Raw genomic sequence first — 18,944 nt, forward strand, 5'->3', positions numbered from 1 at the left:
CTGCAGGTGCATCCACCTCCTGGAAGGCACTCCTGGGGAGCAGCAAGCACTTTTCATTCTTTTCTGTAACCCAGCCCTCAACCCTGGCTGGGTGCAGAAAAGTCTGCATGTAACTTAGTGTGAGGCTACGGGATATTTAACATTAATAGGAAGCATAAGGACAGATGCTTTAAAAAGAACAAAATAGGGGATCCCTGGGTGGCGCAGCGGTTTGGCGCCTGCCTTTGGCCCAGGACGCGGTCCTGGAGACCCGGGATCGAATCCCACGTCAGGCTCCGGGTGCATGGAGCCTGCTTCTCCCTCTGCCTGTGTCTCTGCCTCTCTCTCTCTCTCTGTGACTATCATAAAAAAAAAAAAAAGAACAAAATACCTCAAAAAAGGGGGTGAGGATGGCAGGTGCTTCTGAGGAGCCCAGTCAGAGGTGATCACATGCTCAAAGAAGCTGTGGGATACCTAGGAGCTAGAAGTGAGTCCTTGGATCCCAGTGTTCACCCTGCTAGCTGGCAGGCAGTGAATGGAGCTAAGGGGAGGCATGCCGCAGTTTGGGCTCCCCTGGCTTGGGTGGGAATGGGGGAGACATAGGACAAATAGCGACCTTGAGTAGGCTAAGCGATTCCCAGAGGGCTCAGAGCTGGGGGGCCAAGGAGGGTCCCTTCTCTTCTCTCCGCTCTCTAGGAATAATTATGGGGTAAGTGGTTCAAGAGGGAATTGAGTGGCACTTTGGGAGCAGCTTGGAGCCAATAGCCGCCCAGAGAGGCTGGTTCACTTTCAGTTCTCTTCCTGGTCAAACTCCTAATGCTAGGTATACGGGATGCTGGTTGAACTCTGCTAGCTTCACAGGGCTCCTCTCAGAAAGGACTGGGGGCCTGGGCTCTGCAGAGAGCTCCATACTAACTCCCTAGACCTGGGTCTATGGGTGAGTGCCCAACCAAGCAAATCCAGGGGTGGAGGTAGAGTCCTGCTGGCTGGGGCTCTCCCTGCACCAATGGCCTCATGTGACACCATGGTCAAAGGGCTGCACCAAAGCGTTCATATGCCTAGAAGAGCAGAGCCAGGTGAGAGCAGGTTTGTAATCAGACTCCCAACTGGGAGGAAAGCTGCCGGGCCGGGCAAAGGGACCACCAAGGATGAGCAAGATGCTGGTAGGGCAGCTGGGAGGAGGACCCCAGTCAGTAGGAGCATGGTGGTCTCATCTGAGCCATGAGCAACCAGATCCCAGGTCTCCCCACTCCATGTTCCAGCTCAGCCAGGCCCTGATTTGGGAGGTCAGGAACGTCTGGGTGGGGCTGGAAGGGAGGCGCATGGTATTTTCTGGCTTGTCATGGGTATCTGTCATCCTGAAACTCATTTGCAATCGCCAATCAGCCACAGAGCGGACACTGCTGTCTTGCAGGCAGCCTAGGGAACCAGAAAATAGGCCAGGTGCTCCCTGGCAAGTTGTTTAACTTCTTTGGCTCACATTTTCCTGTCTGTTAAATGGATTGCTATAGGGTGAATTTCTGTGTCCCTTCCAAATTCCTATGTCAAAGCCCCTAACCTCCAATGTGATGGTACCTGGTCAGGCTTCGAGAGATTATTAGGTCATGAGGATGGGGCCCTCCCAATGGGATCAGCACCCTTACAGAAGAGACCTCAGAGAGCTCCCTCACCCCTTCCACCATCAAGAACACAGTGAGAAGGTGGCCATTTGCAAGTCAGGAGGAGATCTCTCACCAGATGCCGCTCTGTCAGTACCCTGACCTTGGACTTCCAGCCTTCAGAATGCTGACAAATAAATGTCTGCTAAGCCTCAGCCTGTGGTCTTTGTTATAGCAGCTCAAGCTGACCAAACATGCCGATAATATCTGAATCAGTGAGAGGTTGGGTACTAAACGCAGAGTGTGAGTACCATCAGCGCAGTGAATACAGTGCTGGCAAGACAAGCCAATGCCACCAACATCCACAGTGCTCTGCTGTGTTCCTGGCGTTGCACTGGGAAGCCAGAATGCCAGTGCAGTTCACACATTTACCAGGAGCCTACTGGGAAGGCCGCGATGCCACCCCCACCCCCCTAACCCCACTCAAAAGTGTTGAGAGCCATCTGTGTGTCTGGCATGGCCTGCCTGGCCCCATGACCCACCTGTATCATGTACAGCTGGGCGATGCGGTACTCCTCCACGGTCATGGGCAGAGGAATCCGATATTCCTTTATGATCATCTTGGAGTCCCCAAGCCTTCCCGTCGATGGGGAAATGTGTGTTGGGACTTCTAGGCGAGCTTCCTTAAATAACCATGACAGAATTCACCGAAGACCCCTAAGAGAGAGAGAGGAGGAGAGTCACTTCCTGAAAGGCTAGTGGGCAAAACAGCACAGAGGGGCCTGGTCTCAGCTCCGCCACGAGCCTATGGCATGACTCAAACAGGTTCCCTCACCTCCCCAGCCTTCATCTTCCTTATTTGCTATGAAATCTTTTTTTTTTTAATTTTTTAAAATTTATTATTTATGATAGTCACAGAGAGAGAGAGAGAGAGAGAGGCAGAGACATAGGCAGAGGGAGAAGCAGGCTCCATGCACCGGGAGCCCGACGTGGGATTTGATCCTGGGTCTCCAGGATCGCGCCCTGGGCCAAAGGCAGGCGTTAAACCGCTGCGCCACCCAGGGATCCCTGCTATGCAATCTTGTAGAAGATGGGTTAACCCTGATCGGCCACAGGGAAATAAAGAATTATCAACCCACTAGTGAGGGCTGGGCAGAGGGAGGGTGTCGCACCCCCTGGGAGTGAAGAGAATGGCACTCTCATTTATATGCTATTCCAGCAAGTTGCCCAGTACTCTGAGAGGTCACTAGGGGTAGACATAGTGACCACGGGTAGCCACAGGAAAGAAGGGAGGACAAACAAAAGCATGAAAAAACCACATGAGAAATTTAAAAATCAGCAGCCTGGGACTCTTTGGTGTTGGGGCAGTCAGTTCTCCTCATGCCACCAGGCAGAGAGGGCATGGCTGTTTCCTGGCAGAGGATCCCGATTTATCCAAGACAGGTGATCTTAAGTGTGGTTCCAGCTCAATCCAAGGACTATTTATTGACACCTGTTCTATTGACAACACCAGACTTGGTCTAGGAAGTAGAAGAGACAAATAAGGTAAATGGGCGGGCTGCATAGCATGTGAATTATACCTCAATAAGGCTACTGAAAAAATAAACAATGTACTCATAACAGCTTCTATTTAAAATGACAAAGAATACATCTGATGATGATTTGCACCAAAAGCAATAAAATTTAAAAACAAACAATGCTTGAAGAGGCATGCTCTTAGTGATCTGGAAAATGGAATTATCTGTCATAATCCATCCCTTGGATGGTGGAGGCTTTGCTGTAAATATGTGTGGTTATCCCCCAGAGAGGTGGCACACTGCTAACTGGAAGGTGAGTGAAGTCTTCCAAGACAGGCAGTGGCAGAATCAGGATAGCATTTTAGAAGGACCACGCTGGGGACAGCAGTCAGTGAAGATTCACGGTGACACCGGCTAAGTGATAAGAGCAAGGGTCTGACCAGGCAGGCAGCCTCCCTGGGGCACATCTGTCTGAGCATCACCCAGGCACTAAGGCGTTAATGGCTATCTAATGAGGTTGAGGGAAAAGAATGCACCAGAATGCTTGGGACAACTGGCAAGTAGAGCTGGAAGAAATTCTTTAATAAACCACCTAGGGAGAGAGACTGAGGGGTGGGGGATGTTATATAAATAAGCCAGAGATGTGTTATTAGCCTAAAATGATCCCCGTGTTATTCATGTCTGCACAGCAGGTAGGATATTAGCCCAGAGCCCCCAGCACTAAACTCAAGCTCTCACACATCCGGTTGTTTTAAATACAATCCAAATAAATATCTTTTTATTTTTTTAAAAAGATTTATTTATTTATTTTAGAGAGAGAGAGAGACAGAGACAGAGAGAGAGACAGAGAGAATGTGCATGAGTAGGGAGATGGGCAGAGGGAGAGGAGAGAGAGAATCTCAAGCCGACTCCCTGCTGAACATGGAGCCTCATGCAGGGCTCAATTTCATGCCCCAGAGATTGTGACCTGAGCTAAAATCAAAAGTCTGACACTTAACGGACTGAGCCACCCAGGTGCCCCCTAAATAAACATCTTTTAGCTAGAGTTCATCTACTTTACATAACCCACAAAACTGCATCCTACATTTGCTAGCCATAGATAAGACAGACCCTGAGGCATGAAAGACCCCAAATGAGGCAGTTCTGTGGCCCAGAGACTCCTCATCATGCTCCTGAGAGACATCAATACACACATGAGCCCCCTGTCTGACCCCCCCCCCCCTTCTGGGTGGTGGTCGCATATCACGGCATTTGGAAGGCCTCTTGCTGGGAAGGACTTTCCCTCTTGAGCAAGCTGTCCAAATGCCACCACTTATACTGCCCCTCCTGGTCCTGTCTCTTGCATGATCAACCCAAAGCCCTGAACCTACCACACAGGGGAGGGGCTGAACTCTCCAGAGGCCATGCTCAAGTGCAAACAGACCATCACTGACCTTCCTTCAAGGTGGGTCTAGCCCACAGCTGAGAGGGCATGTGGGTTCGGGCCCAAGCTGACACTGTGCAGGAGAAAACAGAGGCCGTGGGCTGCCCCCTCTTGGCTCTGAGACACGCCTGCCCCGAGGCCCCCATGTCTTTGCTCAAGCCTGGCTGGAAGCTGAGGCAGAGGAGATGGTCCAGAGCCTCCAAAGCATCACCTCCTCCCACGAGAGACTGGAATCAGCCAGGTGGCAAGACATCCAAGCTGACGTGTGGATGAATTTCCACCTGGCTGAGAGGGTAGGGCAGGCACCAGATTTGGGGAACCTCCTGCTACAAAGGAGAGAAAATTGCATGCTTGGGAAAAACTCAGTAAAATGAGTGTTGGAGACCGAAGGAAGAACAAGGTTCCATGAGGGCCATGCTTCTGGAGCTTTTCCACATGGTCCTCATTAAAGCCCTAGGATCACCTTGCCTGGAAGGTACTAGAAGCCTGTCACAGAAGAGGAAGCCGGATGCTAGGTGTCAGGCACTATACCCTGCACGACACAGTTGCACACACACCTATGTCTGTGGGGCCTCAAGAGTACTCTTTTGCTTACACAGGATAAATGCAGTGATATTGGCCAAGTCCCATCATCGCCTCAATAACAAAGAAGTTAAATGCAATCCCTCAAAGTTCTCAAGAAACTCTAGGAGTCTAAGCAATTTGCCCTTGGCAGCCTTACTGGCTCCACGGAAAATGACCTGCCCACGCTCGCCTGCACAGAAGTCTGGCCAACTGTCCGTTCAAAGCTGGGGGTGAAGCCTAGGGCTGGCCAAGGGTGCCAGCCCCACAGTGGCCGGGAGACCAGCAGACCCCGTGATGCTTAGGCTGCAGCTCCATCTGCCTCTGGGTGAGAGGCTGTGTTTCTGCCCTAGAGTCACCACAGAGCTATACCAGGAGGTACTCAGAAGAAAGAACAGAGTACTGCACAGTCAGGGCACATGATGACCAAGAACAGGAGGGAGGGATCAGAACTCTATGAGCGACCACATGAGACGGCATGTCATGGGTAGTGCTCCACTCTGGATCAGGACTTCAAAACCTAACAGAGCCTTTGTTAGCCATGTGTACCCCAGGACAAATGGCTGTGCCTGCTGAGCCTCGGTCTCTCCACACAGGAAATGGGGATAACACCACCTACTTTTCAGTGTTACTGTTACCAGTGTCACTGAGATGAGAAAAGTGGACCAGCCAGGGGTGGTGGTGTCTTGTCAGTGCAGAGGAGACTAGGGAAAGGCTTCAGGGAAGGTGGAGCTTTCAAGTGATGTGAGCGGGGCTTCCTGGGACCTCAGGACCCCTGGGATCCCTCAGCAGAGCAGGTACGAGGAGGACATGCTCCAGGAGAAGGAACAGCACAAGCTGAGCAAAGGCCTCAAGGCACAAATGTGCCATGCTGTTGAAGGGACTTCCAAGGGGTGTCCCTCCAGTACTGTCATGCCCCATCCCAGGTTTGGGGCTGGTGTGAACATATGAGGCCACCTTGTAGCCACTGGCCATAGGAGAGGATGGTACTCAAGGCTGAGACCCAGTCATTCCCTGGCTGAGCACCCATGAAGTTCAGTGCCAGGGGTGGGGCAGGAGCAAGGTGATAAGAGCCGGTCACTTGCTTCCAGGAATGTGCTCCTTCTGGGGGCGATGAGACACATTCCCCAGACAAGGTGTGACCATAAAGCATAAAGGTCACAACCAGCATTTCCACAGGGAAGCAAATGCTAACCTTTGAAGCAACCCCCATAAAAGGCCAGTGGTCCCCTGTGCCTGCCAGAACTCCCCTCTGGGATGCCTTCAGTGCTCTGCACACATTCAGGAAGCTCCCAGGGAGAGAAGCAGAACTCAGGTAATAGCCATGGGTGATCTCTGAGCACTGGCCACCTTGGGTGTTGTCTTTCACGGTGACCACTCTAAAGAATTCTCAACAGGTACCAGCATTTTATTTAGTTTGGAAAATCAGGCTTGTTTCTTTACAACTACACCCATGCCAGTGGGTTTAACAATCCATCCTGACTTCCTGTTGAAGAAGGTGGAGTAGGACCATTTCCGTTTTACTGCCCTCCTTCAAAAACAACACCAACTAACAGTTACAGAGAAGTCACCACGGCTGATGAAACAAGGAAACTGCTACGCCCCCAAGCCACAGACACCACAAAGTCTGAACTGGAAGAAAGTTATATGCTGAGAGCATCATGTACCTCCTCCTTGGACTCCCAAGTAAATATAACTTCCTGAAAGTCATGGCCATGATCCTCTTGCTGGAATGAGGAACTAGGGCTGTGGACGTCACCCCAGGTAGGGAACAACTTCTCCCTGGCTTTTGATTTCCAAAAGGAAAAAAATATTTTTAAATATTTTATTATTTTATTTGAGAGCAAGAAAGAGGGACAGCATGAGCAGGGGGAAAGAGGTGGGGAGGGGCAGAGGCAGAGGGAGAAGCAAGGTTTCCATCCCAGGACCCTGAGATCATTACATGAACTGAAGGCAGATGCTTAACAGACTGAGCTATTCAGGCACCCCTCAGAAGAAAATTTTTAATTAAAGTATTACAAACATACAAAAAAGTGCATCTAACATAAGTATAGATATATTTTCACAAACTGAACACACCCATAGGACCAGCAAGGATCAAGAAGCAGGAAATTAACAACCCCTGAAGCTCCCCATGTGTTCCCTTCTAGTCATATCTCCTTGACTGTAGACAGCCATTTGCCTGTTTTGCACTTTATATAAGATTGAAGCCGATGAATTGCTATTCTCCATCTGTCTTGAGCAATTTCATATGGAAGCATCCTGTATGTGCTCTTGATTCTGGCTTCCTTTGACCGACATCATGTTCACAGCATTCACCCAAAGTGTTGCATGTGGTTGTAGACTGTTCTCATTGCTGTCTAGTATTTCATTGGTGGAGGTACTAAAATCGATCCAACCATTCCATTGTTGATGCGCATATGCTGACGTGGATAGCGCTGCTGTGAATAATTGAGTACATACAGAGATGCAATTTTACACTGTGGAGTGGAAATGGGTGGGAATTGATGGGAAATCACACCAACATGCCATTTCTATGACAGAATCTCATTTTCCTGCTAAGGGAGGTATTGGGAGTGAAGTGAAGGTGGGGAGAGCAAAGGGGCAGTGAGGGGTTGATCCTAACACAGATAGCCAGTAATAGAAAGAGCTTTGTTCAGAACCATTATGACCATATGAACCCTGAAGCCTAAGAGAGAGAGAATCCCTAGGCAGAAAATAAATAACAGCTCAGGGAGAGAGACTTTTGGATAGTAAGTAAGCCCATAATGCAGCTGCAGAATGCTCTGGACCACTCCCCCACATTTTCACAGGCTGCTATTTAGAAGGTAGCTAAAGAATAATAATCACAAAGGAACTCACATGGGTCCTAAGCATTAAGAGTGGGGTGGGGGGAAAATGAAGGACACACAGCATGAGGAGTCATCCAGAGAAATACAGAAAGACTTCAGAAAAAACAAATCACAGACCTGAGAAATTACAGATATACTCTCTTAAGAACTGGTAGAGGCAGATGGGTGGGAGAAAAGAGACACCACAATTTTAAAAAGAGATTATTTGACAACAGAAAGAGATGAAAGCTGAAAGGTGAGTTAACAGAGCTCAGGGGGAAATGAGAAAGAAAAATAAATACATCACTTATTTTTAAAAAGCCATGTTAAGAGTAATGAATAAATGACAAAGCAGAGCGTGAACAACTAGAGATGTAGTGGGTGGGCTGCAAGAAATCACACAAGATTAAATGCAGAAGACTAATAAGACAAAAATGACAGCCATTGGAGGCAAAAGGAACATATACATAATTGGTGAAGAAAATACAATAGTGGAACAGGGGAAAAGTAAACCATATAATGGAAAAATCCCTGAAATTAAAAAAAAAAAAAGACTCTACAAATTAACTACCATTCTGTGTCCCAGGAAAACTTGATGGTGTGATTAACACCAAGACATCCTTAAAAAGTTATTGATCTCAGGGCGCCTGAGTGGCTTAGTCGGTTAAGTGTCTGGCACTTGGTTTTGGCTCAGGTTGTGATCTCAGGGTCATGAAATGGAGCCTCATAAGGCTCCATGGTCAATGTGGAGCCTGCTTAAGATTCTCTCTCTGTCTCCCTCTGCCCCTCCATCACACCACCAGCTCTCTCTCTTTCCAAAATAAATTTTTAAATCTTTTTTAAAAAGTTACTGATCTTAAAGGGTAAAGAAAGAACCATATAACTAGGGGAGCAGAGAGGTGAACTGAAGAGAATCAGAAGCCCCCACAGCAACCCAATTTTGGAAAACAGTGAAGCAATATCTACAGAGTTGTGACTCAGAATTTTATACCCAGCAAAGCTGTCCCTTGAGTATAAAGTTAATGGAGGGGCGCCTGAGTGGCTCAGTGGTTTAGTGCCACCTTCAGCTCAGGTTGTGATCCTGTCTCTCTCTCTGTGTCTCTCATGAATAAATAAATAAAATATTTTAAAAAAATAAATAAAGTTAATGGACATTCTGTAACATAAATTTAGAGGCTTAGGCATTTATAAGTTCTTAAAAAATTACTTGATGCTGAAATCCAATTAATCAAAAGAAGTTCATCAGTGGAGGAATCCTAGTGAATACTGAATTAACATTCTTGAAATTGGGGCAATTATCTTATTGCATAGAATATAAAAACCTTGATGATGCACACAAATTATAACTAAAATTTTTCACTAAATTGAAACTGGAAAAAGCAGAGGCAGAAGGCATGAAAGCTGGTCCATTATATAGATTAAAAAATTAATGAGGGATAAACAGTGGGAGCACAGGGATTTTTAGGGCAGTGGAACTATTCTGTATGATACTACAATGGTGGGCACACATCATTATATGTTTGTCAAAAGAGAATGTACAACACAGAGTGATCCCTAATGCAAACCATGGACTTTGGGTGATAACGATGTACCAATATAGGCTTATCAATTGTGACAAATGTCCCACCCTGGTGGGGGATATTGTTAGGGGGAGTGATTGTGCATGTGTGGGATAGGGGGATATATGAGAACTCTCTGCACTATCCTCTTAGTTTTGCTGTGAACCTAAAACTGCTTTAAAAAATAAAGTTTGGGGGATCCCTGGGTGGCGCAGCGGTTTGGCGCCTGCCTTTGACCCAGGGCGCGATCCTGGAGACCCGGGATCGAATCCCACGTCAGGCTCCCGGTGCATGGAGCCTGTTTCTCCCTCTGCCTGTGTCTCTGCCTCTCTCTCTCTCTGTGTGACTATCATAAATAAATAAAAATTAAAAAAAATAAAATAAATAAAAAAAAATAAAGTTTGTTCATTTAAAAAAATGATTCCCACCTATTAAAAGTTTTTCTTGCAGAAAGTAAATTAAAGGTTAACAGAGGCTGGGAAGAGAGGGAATTGGGTAGGCATTATTTACTGGTTGTAGAGTTTCTATTTGGGGAATAAAAAGATTTTGGAAATAGTAGAGGAGGTAGTGGCATGATATTGTAAATGTATTTATGCCATGGAATTGTATACTTAACATGTTTAAAAGGGCAAGTTTTCTGTTATATATTTACTACATTTTTTAAAAGATTTTATTTATTCATGTTAGACAGAGAGAGAGAGAGAGAGACAGACGGGCAGAAACACAGGCAGAGGGAGCAGCAGCCTCCATCCTGGGAGCCTGACGCAGGACTCGATCCCAGGACCCCAGATTGAGTGGGGGGTCATACATCCTGGGCCAAAGGCAGGAGCTAAAGTGCTGAGCCACGCAGGAATCCCCTACTACAATTTTTTAAAGTAATAATGTAGTATACAAAACCCCAAAAATCTTGTGTTATTTCTGAGTTGTGCACTTGAAATGAGTTAATTGTATAGTATGTGAATTGTATCTCAATAAAGATGTTTAAAGTTCTTCTCTTAAAAAAAAGTTTTTCTCTTTTCCGCATTAACTTTAAGGAACTTTTAGGAACTGTTATCACTTAAAGATGAAGAAATGTGTTTCTGAAGTTTAGCAATTTCCTTCCATTTCAAACACATGCAAACTGATTTGTCTTCAGTTAAATTTAAGAAAATTAAATTTGATTTTTATTTTATTTTTTAAAGACTTTATTTACTTGACAGAGAGAGCAAGAGAGCACAAGCAGGGGGAGCGGCAGAGGAGAGGGAACAGCAGAGGGAAAAGGAACAGCAGGCTCCTTGCTGAGCAAGGAGTCTGACATGTTGCTCAATCCCAGGACTCCCAAGATCATGACCTGAGCTGAAGGCAGACGCTTAACCAACTGAGCCACCCAGGTACATTTGATTTTTTTATTTTAAAACTGCATGCTAAGACATTTTTTTTTAAAAGTTTATCACCACTCTGTATGTGTCTGTATAGAGTCTGAAATAATGCTCACTGGATGCTGGTGAGGGTTATTTCAGATCGATGGAATTTGGAACAACTTTTATTTGTACTCTTCTTTATTAATTGACTTTTTATAAGGCAGCAGCAAGTGGAGTTTGAGCCCTAGTCTGAGTACCAGCCAGAGAAGGACAGTCAATGCAGTTGTTAAAAATCATGCACTTTGAGTCAGCCAGACTTTCCACCACCTCCCAGCTGTGACTGTGGACAAATTGCTCAAACTCTTTGATCTTTCATTTGATCTTCTACAAGATAGCAAAATAGTAGGTGAGAATAATAGCACCTGCCCTGTCGGACTGTCTTGTGGATTAAATGACATAATGCACATAAAATGCTTAGCCCACTTCCACCCAGTACTCAGCTAGCAATTAGGTGATGCTACTGTGCTTGGCAGGGTCAGGAATGCTGATGCCGAGCCTAGAGAGCTCTCTGGCTGTGCTGCTTACCCCAGGTGTAGACAGTAAGCCCACTGCCATCAGGGAAAGATAGCCTAGCACTCAGGGCACAGATGTCCAAAGGACAAATGACCCCTTGGCAGGTCCTGGTTGGCTTTAGAGATTGAACGGGAACCTGGTAGGCATGACAGGGTCCCCTTGCTCTCTTCCTGGTTGAGCCCAAAGCAAGAGAGTGCAGGCAGGCCCCAGGCCCCTAATGAGAGAAGGCAGTGTGACTTGTGTGTCTGCCTGTCCCCTGAGCCCCCTTTAGCCAGCAGCTGAACCCGCAGACAATCTCATTATACCCACTCCGGCTGCCTGAGCGCGTGCGAGACACACATTTCATCTCTGTCCCCGCTGCAGTCGTGATGGGTTAGACAAAATTATATTTTACTGCTTTCCACAGGGCAGCTTTCAGTGCCTGGTGCAATGAGAAGAAAGAAAGAAAAACACATATCTCCAGAGGCCTTTCTGTGAGGGAAGCTGGGCGAGGAGTCTGGGTGACCGCTGTGCCCCAAACGGACCCATATGCACATGCCCCCAGGCCCTCTGCAGGGAGGATAGGGACGGACCTCCCAAGGGGCCTCATACATGGCACTTGGCTTTCCAGAACCCCTGCATTCATGACCTTAGAAAGGACCCCAGCTCCCATGTACACCCGTGTGTTAGAAGGAACAGGAAGGTCAGATGATATCAGAGCAAGAGCCAGCTGGCATAGTGATCGGGGATGAACCCTACCCCGGAGGAGGCACATGGCCCAGACTGCTCCAGGCCAGGGCTCTGGCACAGGCAGACGGTGGGAAGGGATGTCATCCGCTACCCCCACCCCCCACCTCCCCAGGCAGCCTGTCCCATCAGAACCCATATGAGGAAGACAAAAGAGGCCTCCAGGTGACGAGGAACCTGGTTCTGCAAGAGCAGTCAAGGTCAGGACATGTCTCAGGGCCTCCTAGGTTGGGGGCCCAAAGGTTCAGGTATTATGGGGAAAGGCGCAGGGTGGCCACGCTGGAGGAACTTGGGTAAAGCCTGGCAGGTTGCTGGGGTTGGGCTCAAAATGGTGGGCAAGACCCCTCTTTGAGCGAAGGGCATGGTGAGACACCCTGACTGGGAGGGGAAGAAGAAAATTGAGTTTACTGAACTTAAATCTGTTTTTCCATGATTAGCTGGGGTTTGACGTCACAGATGGAATTTAGGAGCGAGGCTGTGCGGAGACAGCGGAGGATGGAATCTGTCCAAACACAGTGCTCAGCTTCATTCTGGCCATTAGGTCTGGAACCCACTCAGAGCCAGGCCATCAGAGCCTGCCTAGACGCTTGTAACAGTGTGGAGGGTGGCGGGTAGGTAAGAGGGGGGCTGAGGAGGCCCCTGGTGCAGCTGGAACATCCCTGCTGGGTCTCTTGGGTTTCTCCTCCACACCCTCCAGGAAAGTCTCCTTCCTCTGCTCTGGGCTCTCCAAGTTTCCCCTTCCTAATCAGAGGTCAAAGTAAGTAACAGGACCTCATCGGCCCCTACATAGGTGGCTCTTCCCCCACCGTCTACATTGAGGGAAGGCTAGCTCCAGATGAATGGGGGTAGTACACAGAGGAAAGAAGCCGTTCCTTAGGCCCCAGGTATCAGCCCCATCAGGGGTAGGGGAGTATGCACAAAGTTGGCACCCACTGCCGCCCATCAGCTGCCTCTCTGTACCCTGGGAGTAGAAGCAGGGAGGCAGGCACATCCCCCAGGAAAGTCTGAGCTGTAAGGAGCTGGGGGAGGGGGATCCAAATCCCTGCCGCTGAAGTGTTCTGTCTTTAGCTGGTAGATGGTAGACTTCCACCAAGATATCTCTGGAGGAAATGGTAAAGACCCCCACTCCAGTCTAACAGTCACCTTATAAATGAGACTGAGGGGCACCTGGGTGGTTCAGTCAGTTGAGCATCTGCCTTTGGCTCAGGTAATGATCTTAGAGTCCTGGGGTTGAGTCCCATGTGGGGCTCCCTGCTCAGCGAGAAGGCTGCTGCTCCTTCTCCCTCTGCCCATTCTCGTGCTTGTGCTCTCTCTCAAATAAATGTATAAAATATTTCAGAAAAATGAGATTGAGACCTGGATTTCAGGGATGTGAAGAGCTGGAGGACCAAGCTTCAACCCCTGCCCTGGCTTGAGCAATGAAGCAAGGACTCCTAGAGCCTCAAAGCCCTGGGCCCCCCTACCGTCACTAACATCCCAGGGAAGGCCATAAATCTCATTGGTTGTGTGCCTAGAGTGCTGAGCTGGGGACAACTGCCAAGCCACTGCAGGGCTTGACCATCAAAACCCATGGGACAGTGGCTTCCTTGGGGCATGCACTGCTCTGTAGGGCTAGGAACGTGGGCCAGGGGGCAGGACCCTTAGAAAATGCTTGAGGGTTTTGTAGCTTTTCTTCTGTAACACCTCAACCCAACCAGCAGCCAGAGGGCTTCATGGGAGAGCTTTTCATTCCTATGATGCAGAGAGCAAGGTAGGCCCAGAGAAGGTAGGTGCTGTGCTCAAGGACAGCCAAGGGCGATCGGCACCCCAAGTTCCTGATTCCCACACCCTTGCCAGGTCTGTAAGTTCCTATCTTGTCTGTCGGGAAAAGGGGAGAGATTTGCATGTGAGGAAGTTAAAACTGAGAGCCAGGTCCTCTAACCAGAACTCCCCTCCTGCTCTCTACTCATTGTCCTTCAGGGACCCTGCCGGTCACTGCTGCTGTGGCCATCACCACTCTGGCCTCTAGGGGGTGCTCCCCGCAGCGAGAACCCACTACAGCTCAAACAAGCCTGCACCATTTAAAGTGAATGCCCTGCATGCTTAGACGTGCTACAGGGAACACAAACCTAGAGGGACCTTGCCCAACAGCCTGGTTGTGGGCTGAGGCTCACACAGCCATTAGCTGGAGAATGCTCAGGGGCCTTCCACCCCGTGGTCACCTCCCCTCAGTGCTACCACTTCAGCAGCAATACACAGATCATTCTATGTCAGCAGAGCACATGTCACTCACCTAAGGTCCTGTGTCTAGGCCTTCCAAGAGCATGCTGGTCTTGGAGAGGCCACACCTCTGGGGGAGAATGCTCCTTAGCTACTGAGGTGGAAGAAGGGGGAGTAACGCCAGAAGTCTGAAGGTGAGGAGCACCTCCAGGCATGTGGGGCTCTGGTTACGTTGGTATCTGGCACAGAGCTTGGCTCATCAGCAGGCATTGGTTGCACTGTGGGCACTGCCCCAAAGCACCTCCACTCATCAACCCACGATGAAAACAAAACTTTAGGGCACCCGGGCTGCTGAGAGCAGAGCTGGGATTTGCACCAAATCTGGTGATGACCATAATGACAGCATGATAATAACATATACTAAACATCAGTGACAAATGAAGCTAACCAGGCTGAGTGCTTACTTCTTGGGCCAGGTGGGGCTCAGGTTTTGATGGGACATGTCAGGTGGGCTCTTCTTGGGCCACCCGGCAAGCCTGCTGCCTATTGTGTACCTTATCTCTGATCCTTGTCTTTCCTCAAATTCCCACCATCGAACCCAGCAAACCTGCTGCCTCTATTACAGTGGCTCCTGCGGACAGCTGACCTATCATCAGTTGGTGCCTCTCTACCAGAGCCCCCACATCAGCACACAAACATGCAAATAACAGCTCACAGGTTTACAAAAACCAAACAAAATCCCACAGCTCTCTTAACCCCACTCTCTTCTCATGGTACCACCTCCTTTCTCTGCTCCCCCTTTCACAGCAAAAATCCTCATAAGACTTAGCTACACTTGTGGTTTCCATTTCCCAATCTCTTTTCAACCCACCACCCCACTGTAACTGCACTGGTCAGGGCCCCAGAGTGGCTAAGCCAATTCTCAGTCCTCGTCACATCTAGACTTTCATTAATTCCTGCATTTAATACCCACTGATGGAGCATGTGCAGGTGGTAAGCAGGTAGCACAGCCCTCGAGTAGATTTCTGCCTGGACGAGGTTCTCTTAGCTCAGCCAACTCACCCACCAACAAACCAACCATGTAGAAGATTCCAGTTGGGCTCCAAGCTGATCAGCCACTGGTGGCAAATTATGATTTGTTTTTTGGAACAAAAAACACAGCTGGTATTGTGCCACCTGTAAAACCCACTGTGGGGCTGACATCAAATCTAAGGGAGAACAGACCTCATGCTGGAGCTTAGAAGCCGGTGTCCCTACTTCTGCCCCGCAAAGCCTACCACACTCATGGGATCCCACGGCTCCTTCTGCAGCTGCTACAGCCCAACAAGGTACAGGTGCAGCAGAGCATGAAAGCCTTTAGCTCTGAGAAACACCCCACAGCTCTCCACGGTGTCTGAAACCGTGGCTCCCAAACTTGCCGAGCCCAGTAACCAGATGGAGTGCTCTTTAAAAAAAAAAAATTTTTTTTAAAGATTTTGTTTATTTATTCATGAGAGACACACAGAGAGAGAGAAAGAGGGGCAGAGACATAGGCAGAGAGAGGGGCAGAGAGAGGGGCAGAGACACAGGCAGAGGGAGAAGCAGGCTCCATGCAGGGAGCCTGATGTGGGACTCGGTCCCAGGTCTCCAGAATCAGGTCCTGGGCTAAAGGCGGCGCTAAACCGCTGAGCTACCCGGCCTGCCCATGGAGTACTCTTTAAACATACACATTGGAGGGGTGCCTGAGGGGCTCAGTTGGTGAAGCGTCTGCCTTCGGCCCAGGTCATGATCCCAGGATCCTGGGATGGAGCCCCACATCAGGCTCCCTGCTCAGCGGGAAGCCTGCTTCTCCCTCTACCTCGGCGGTTCCCCCTGCTTATGCTCTCTTTCTGTCAAAATAAAATCTTTTTTTTAAAAAAGATATACAGGGATCCCTGGGTGGCGCAGCGGTTTGGCGCCTGCCTTTGGCCCGGGGCACGATCCTGGAGACCCGGGATCGAATCCCACATCAGGCTTCCGGTGCATGGAGCCTGCTTCTCCCTCTGCCTGTGTCTCTGCCTCTCTTTCTCTCTCTCTCTCTCTGTGACTATTATAAATAAATTAAAAAAAAAAAAAGATATACATTGTAGAGCATCTGAGGGGCCAAAGCCTACCCTCCCTGCCCGCCCTGCACGGCAGTCTCCAGTCTCTCATGCACACCGGGAGGAGAATGCAGGAGGAAATGTCCAGTCTGTCCAATGCTGATGCTCCTGAAAGCCCTACCAGGCAGGGGCTCATCACACCCCATATTCCAGCATGTGGCAAGCCAGACTTTCTGCTTGGTCCTTTGGCTTAGAAATCCCTTCAACCATTTTACATTGTCAGGCTATGTGAATAAATGAGTCACTTAACCCTCACGAATGCCTTGCATGAGATGTATTATCACCATTTATTGATTTCATGGAGATGCAATTCATACACCATACAGTTCACCCTTCTCAAGTGTTCCATTCAGTGGCTTTGACAGGTTGTGCAACTATCCCCACTATCAAGCTCCAGAACATCTCCCCCGCGAAAGGAGACCCAGTTCCCGTTAACATGCACTCTCCGTCCCCACCCCTGCCCCCACCAGCTCCCTGGCTCTCATTAATCTGCTATCTCTGTGGACTTGCCTATTCTGGACGTTTCTGATGTTCCACATAAATGGGTTCGTGCAACCTGCGGCCTTTTGTGTTTGGCTTTCCTTCACTTCACGTCATGAGGCTCATCCATGCTGTAGCACGGATTAGTGCCCCCTACCTTTTTATAGCAGAATAATATTCTACTTCATGGCTACTATGCCCTTTTTTATAGCTGAGGAAACTAGTACCTCATCCTCCTGTCACTAAGTATTGGAGTCAAGATTATCCTTCCGGGCAGTCAAGGTAGAAACAGCTTAAGAACTGAAGAATCATCACCTAAATTGACATCAATTTATATAAATATATGCCCTTGGTATGAAAAATAGCATTTTACAGTTTACAAAAGCTTTTCACTTCATAGTCTCACTTTTTCAGATTAATCCTCCAAGGTGGAAAAGACAAGTGTGCCCTGGTTTTGGAAGGAACCAAAAATTTATGCATTTATTTATTTTTAAGATTATTTATTTATTTATTCATAGAGACACACACAGAGAGAGGGGCAGAGACACAGGAGGAGGGAGTAGCAGGCCCCATGTAGAGAGTCCAACGTGGGACTCGATCCAGGGTCTCCAGGATCACGCTCTGGGCTGCAGGCAGCACTAAACCTCTGTGCCACCCGGGCTGCCCGGAACCAAAAATTTAAGTGGCGTGTTCAAGGCCAGAGATATTTACTGATGGATTAATGGTGGCTGCATCAGACTCAGGATACAATGGGAGCAAGCAGGATAGTGTCCATACTATCTTTTTATACCATCTTTTTTTTTTAAATTTTTATTTATTTATGATAGTCACAGAGAGAGAGAGAGAGAGAGAGAGGCAGAGGGAGAAGCAGGCTCCATGCACCGGGAGCCCGATGTGGGATTCGATCCTGGGTCTCCAGGATCGCGCCCTGGGCCAAAGGCAGGCGCCAAACCGCTGCGCCACCCAGGGATCCCTTATACCATCTTTTTATAAAGATGCCATGATTTATTTTTTTAAAAGATTTTATTTACTTATTGAGAGAGAAAGAAAGAGCGCAAGCAGTGGGAAGGGCAGAAGGAGAAGGATAAAGAAGCCCAACCAGACTGTCGGCTGAGAGCAGAGCCCTGAGAACTCAGAGCTCCATCCCAGGACCCCGAGACGAGGACCTGAGCCGAGATCAAGAGCCGAATGCTTAACCGACTGAGCCGCCCAAGACCCCTCAAAGATGCATGATTTAGAAAATATTTTTTTCTATTTTGGATTAGTTTGTAGTGAATGCAAACCCTGGAGCCAAGGGAAAACCCGTACAAACTCCATCCAGTATTTACTTGGTTTTAGCTTAATATTTCTAACCAATATTGGAAATGAAGGTGGCTATTTCTTTCAAAATACAGACTCCCTGGTTCCAGCCCAAATCTACTGTGTTGCCAAGGAGGACAATTTGGACGATTTATTGAGGTTAAAATCTCAACTTCATTACTTGGCAGAGAAGGTCATTAAATTCTAGTCTCAACAAACCCCTCCAATCTTGCCTCTCAGCAAGAAATCTCATACCCGGGCCCCTCCGAACTGCATGCATCCAGCCGTGCCTACTAAGCCAGATGTCAGGGTCTATACAGGTGTTAGGGGTCCAGAGGACCAAGACAGAGCCCGCAGGGAGTCTCCAGGCCACACGAGAAGACAGACATGGCCTGAGTCATCAGAGACCTGTCGGGGAATATTACTCATCCTTAAAAAGGAAGGAGATTCTGACACCCCACCCCGCCCCAGGCCGGCCTGCCAGCCTCACCCTGCTCTAGCCACCCAGCATACTTCCTTCTCTTGGAATGAGCCAGGCGAGTTCCTGATTCCAGCCGGTTAAACCCCCATACCCCAGCCTTGGCACAGCTGGCTCCTTGTCGAGATCTGGGCCTCAGGCCAGATGCCACACCCCCTGGGGAGCAGGGGCCTGCCACTTAGTAGGTACTTGAGAAGGTTTGCTCGGTAAATGTTCCCCAAACCCCTCTTCAGGCAGATAATGCCACTAAGCAGCCAAAGT

The 18,944-nt window shown here is 48.6% G+C and overlaps 1 protein-coding gene across 15 annotated transcripts in view; it reads right to left on the minus strand.

Moving 5' to 3' along the window:
* The window catches only part of PITPNM2 (phosphatidylinositol transfer protein membrane associated 2), a 141,339-nt gene that overhangs the window by 32,642 nt on the left and 89,753 nt on the right, over window positions 1–18,944 (minus strand). For 12 of the 15 annotated variants that reach the window (XR_005983787.1, XR_005983786.1, XM_041729038.1 and 9 more), the window contains one exon: window positions 2,120–2,294. Coding sequence is in view for 11 of the 15 variants with exons in the window: in XM_041729038.1 (XP_041584972.1) it covers window positions 2,120–2,197 (78 nt within the window). In the remaining 4 variants the exon portion in view is untranslated. Of the gene's footprint in view, window positions 1–2,119; window positions 2,295–6,745; window positions 6,852–18,944 lie in introns of those variants that run through there. The other 3 variants (XM_041729040.1, XM_041729045.1, XM_041729049.1) reach the window with 3 other exon arrangements.

Source organism: Vulpes lagopus, chromosome 14 (genome assembly GCF_018345385.1).
Source record: "Vulpes lagopus strain Blue_001 chromosome 14, ASM1834538v1, whole genome shotgun sequence".
NCBI classification, from domain to species: Eukaryota; Metazoa; Chordata; class Mammalia; order Carnivora; family Canidae; genus Vulpes; species Vulpes lagopus.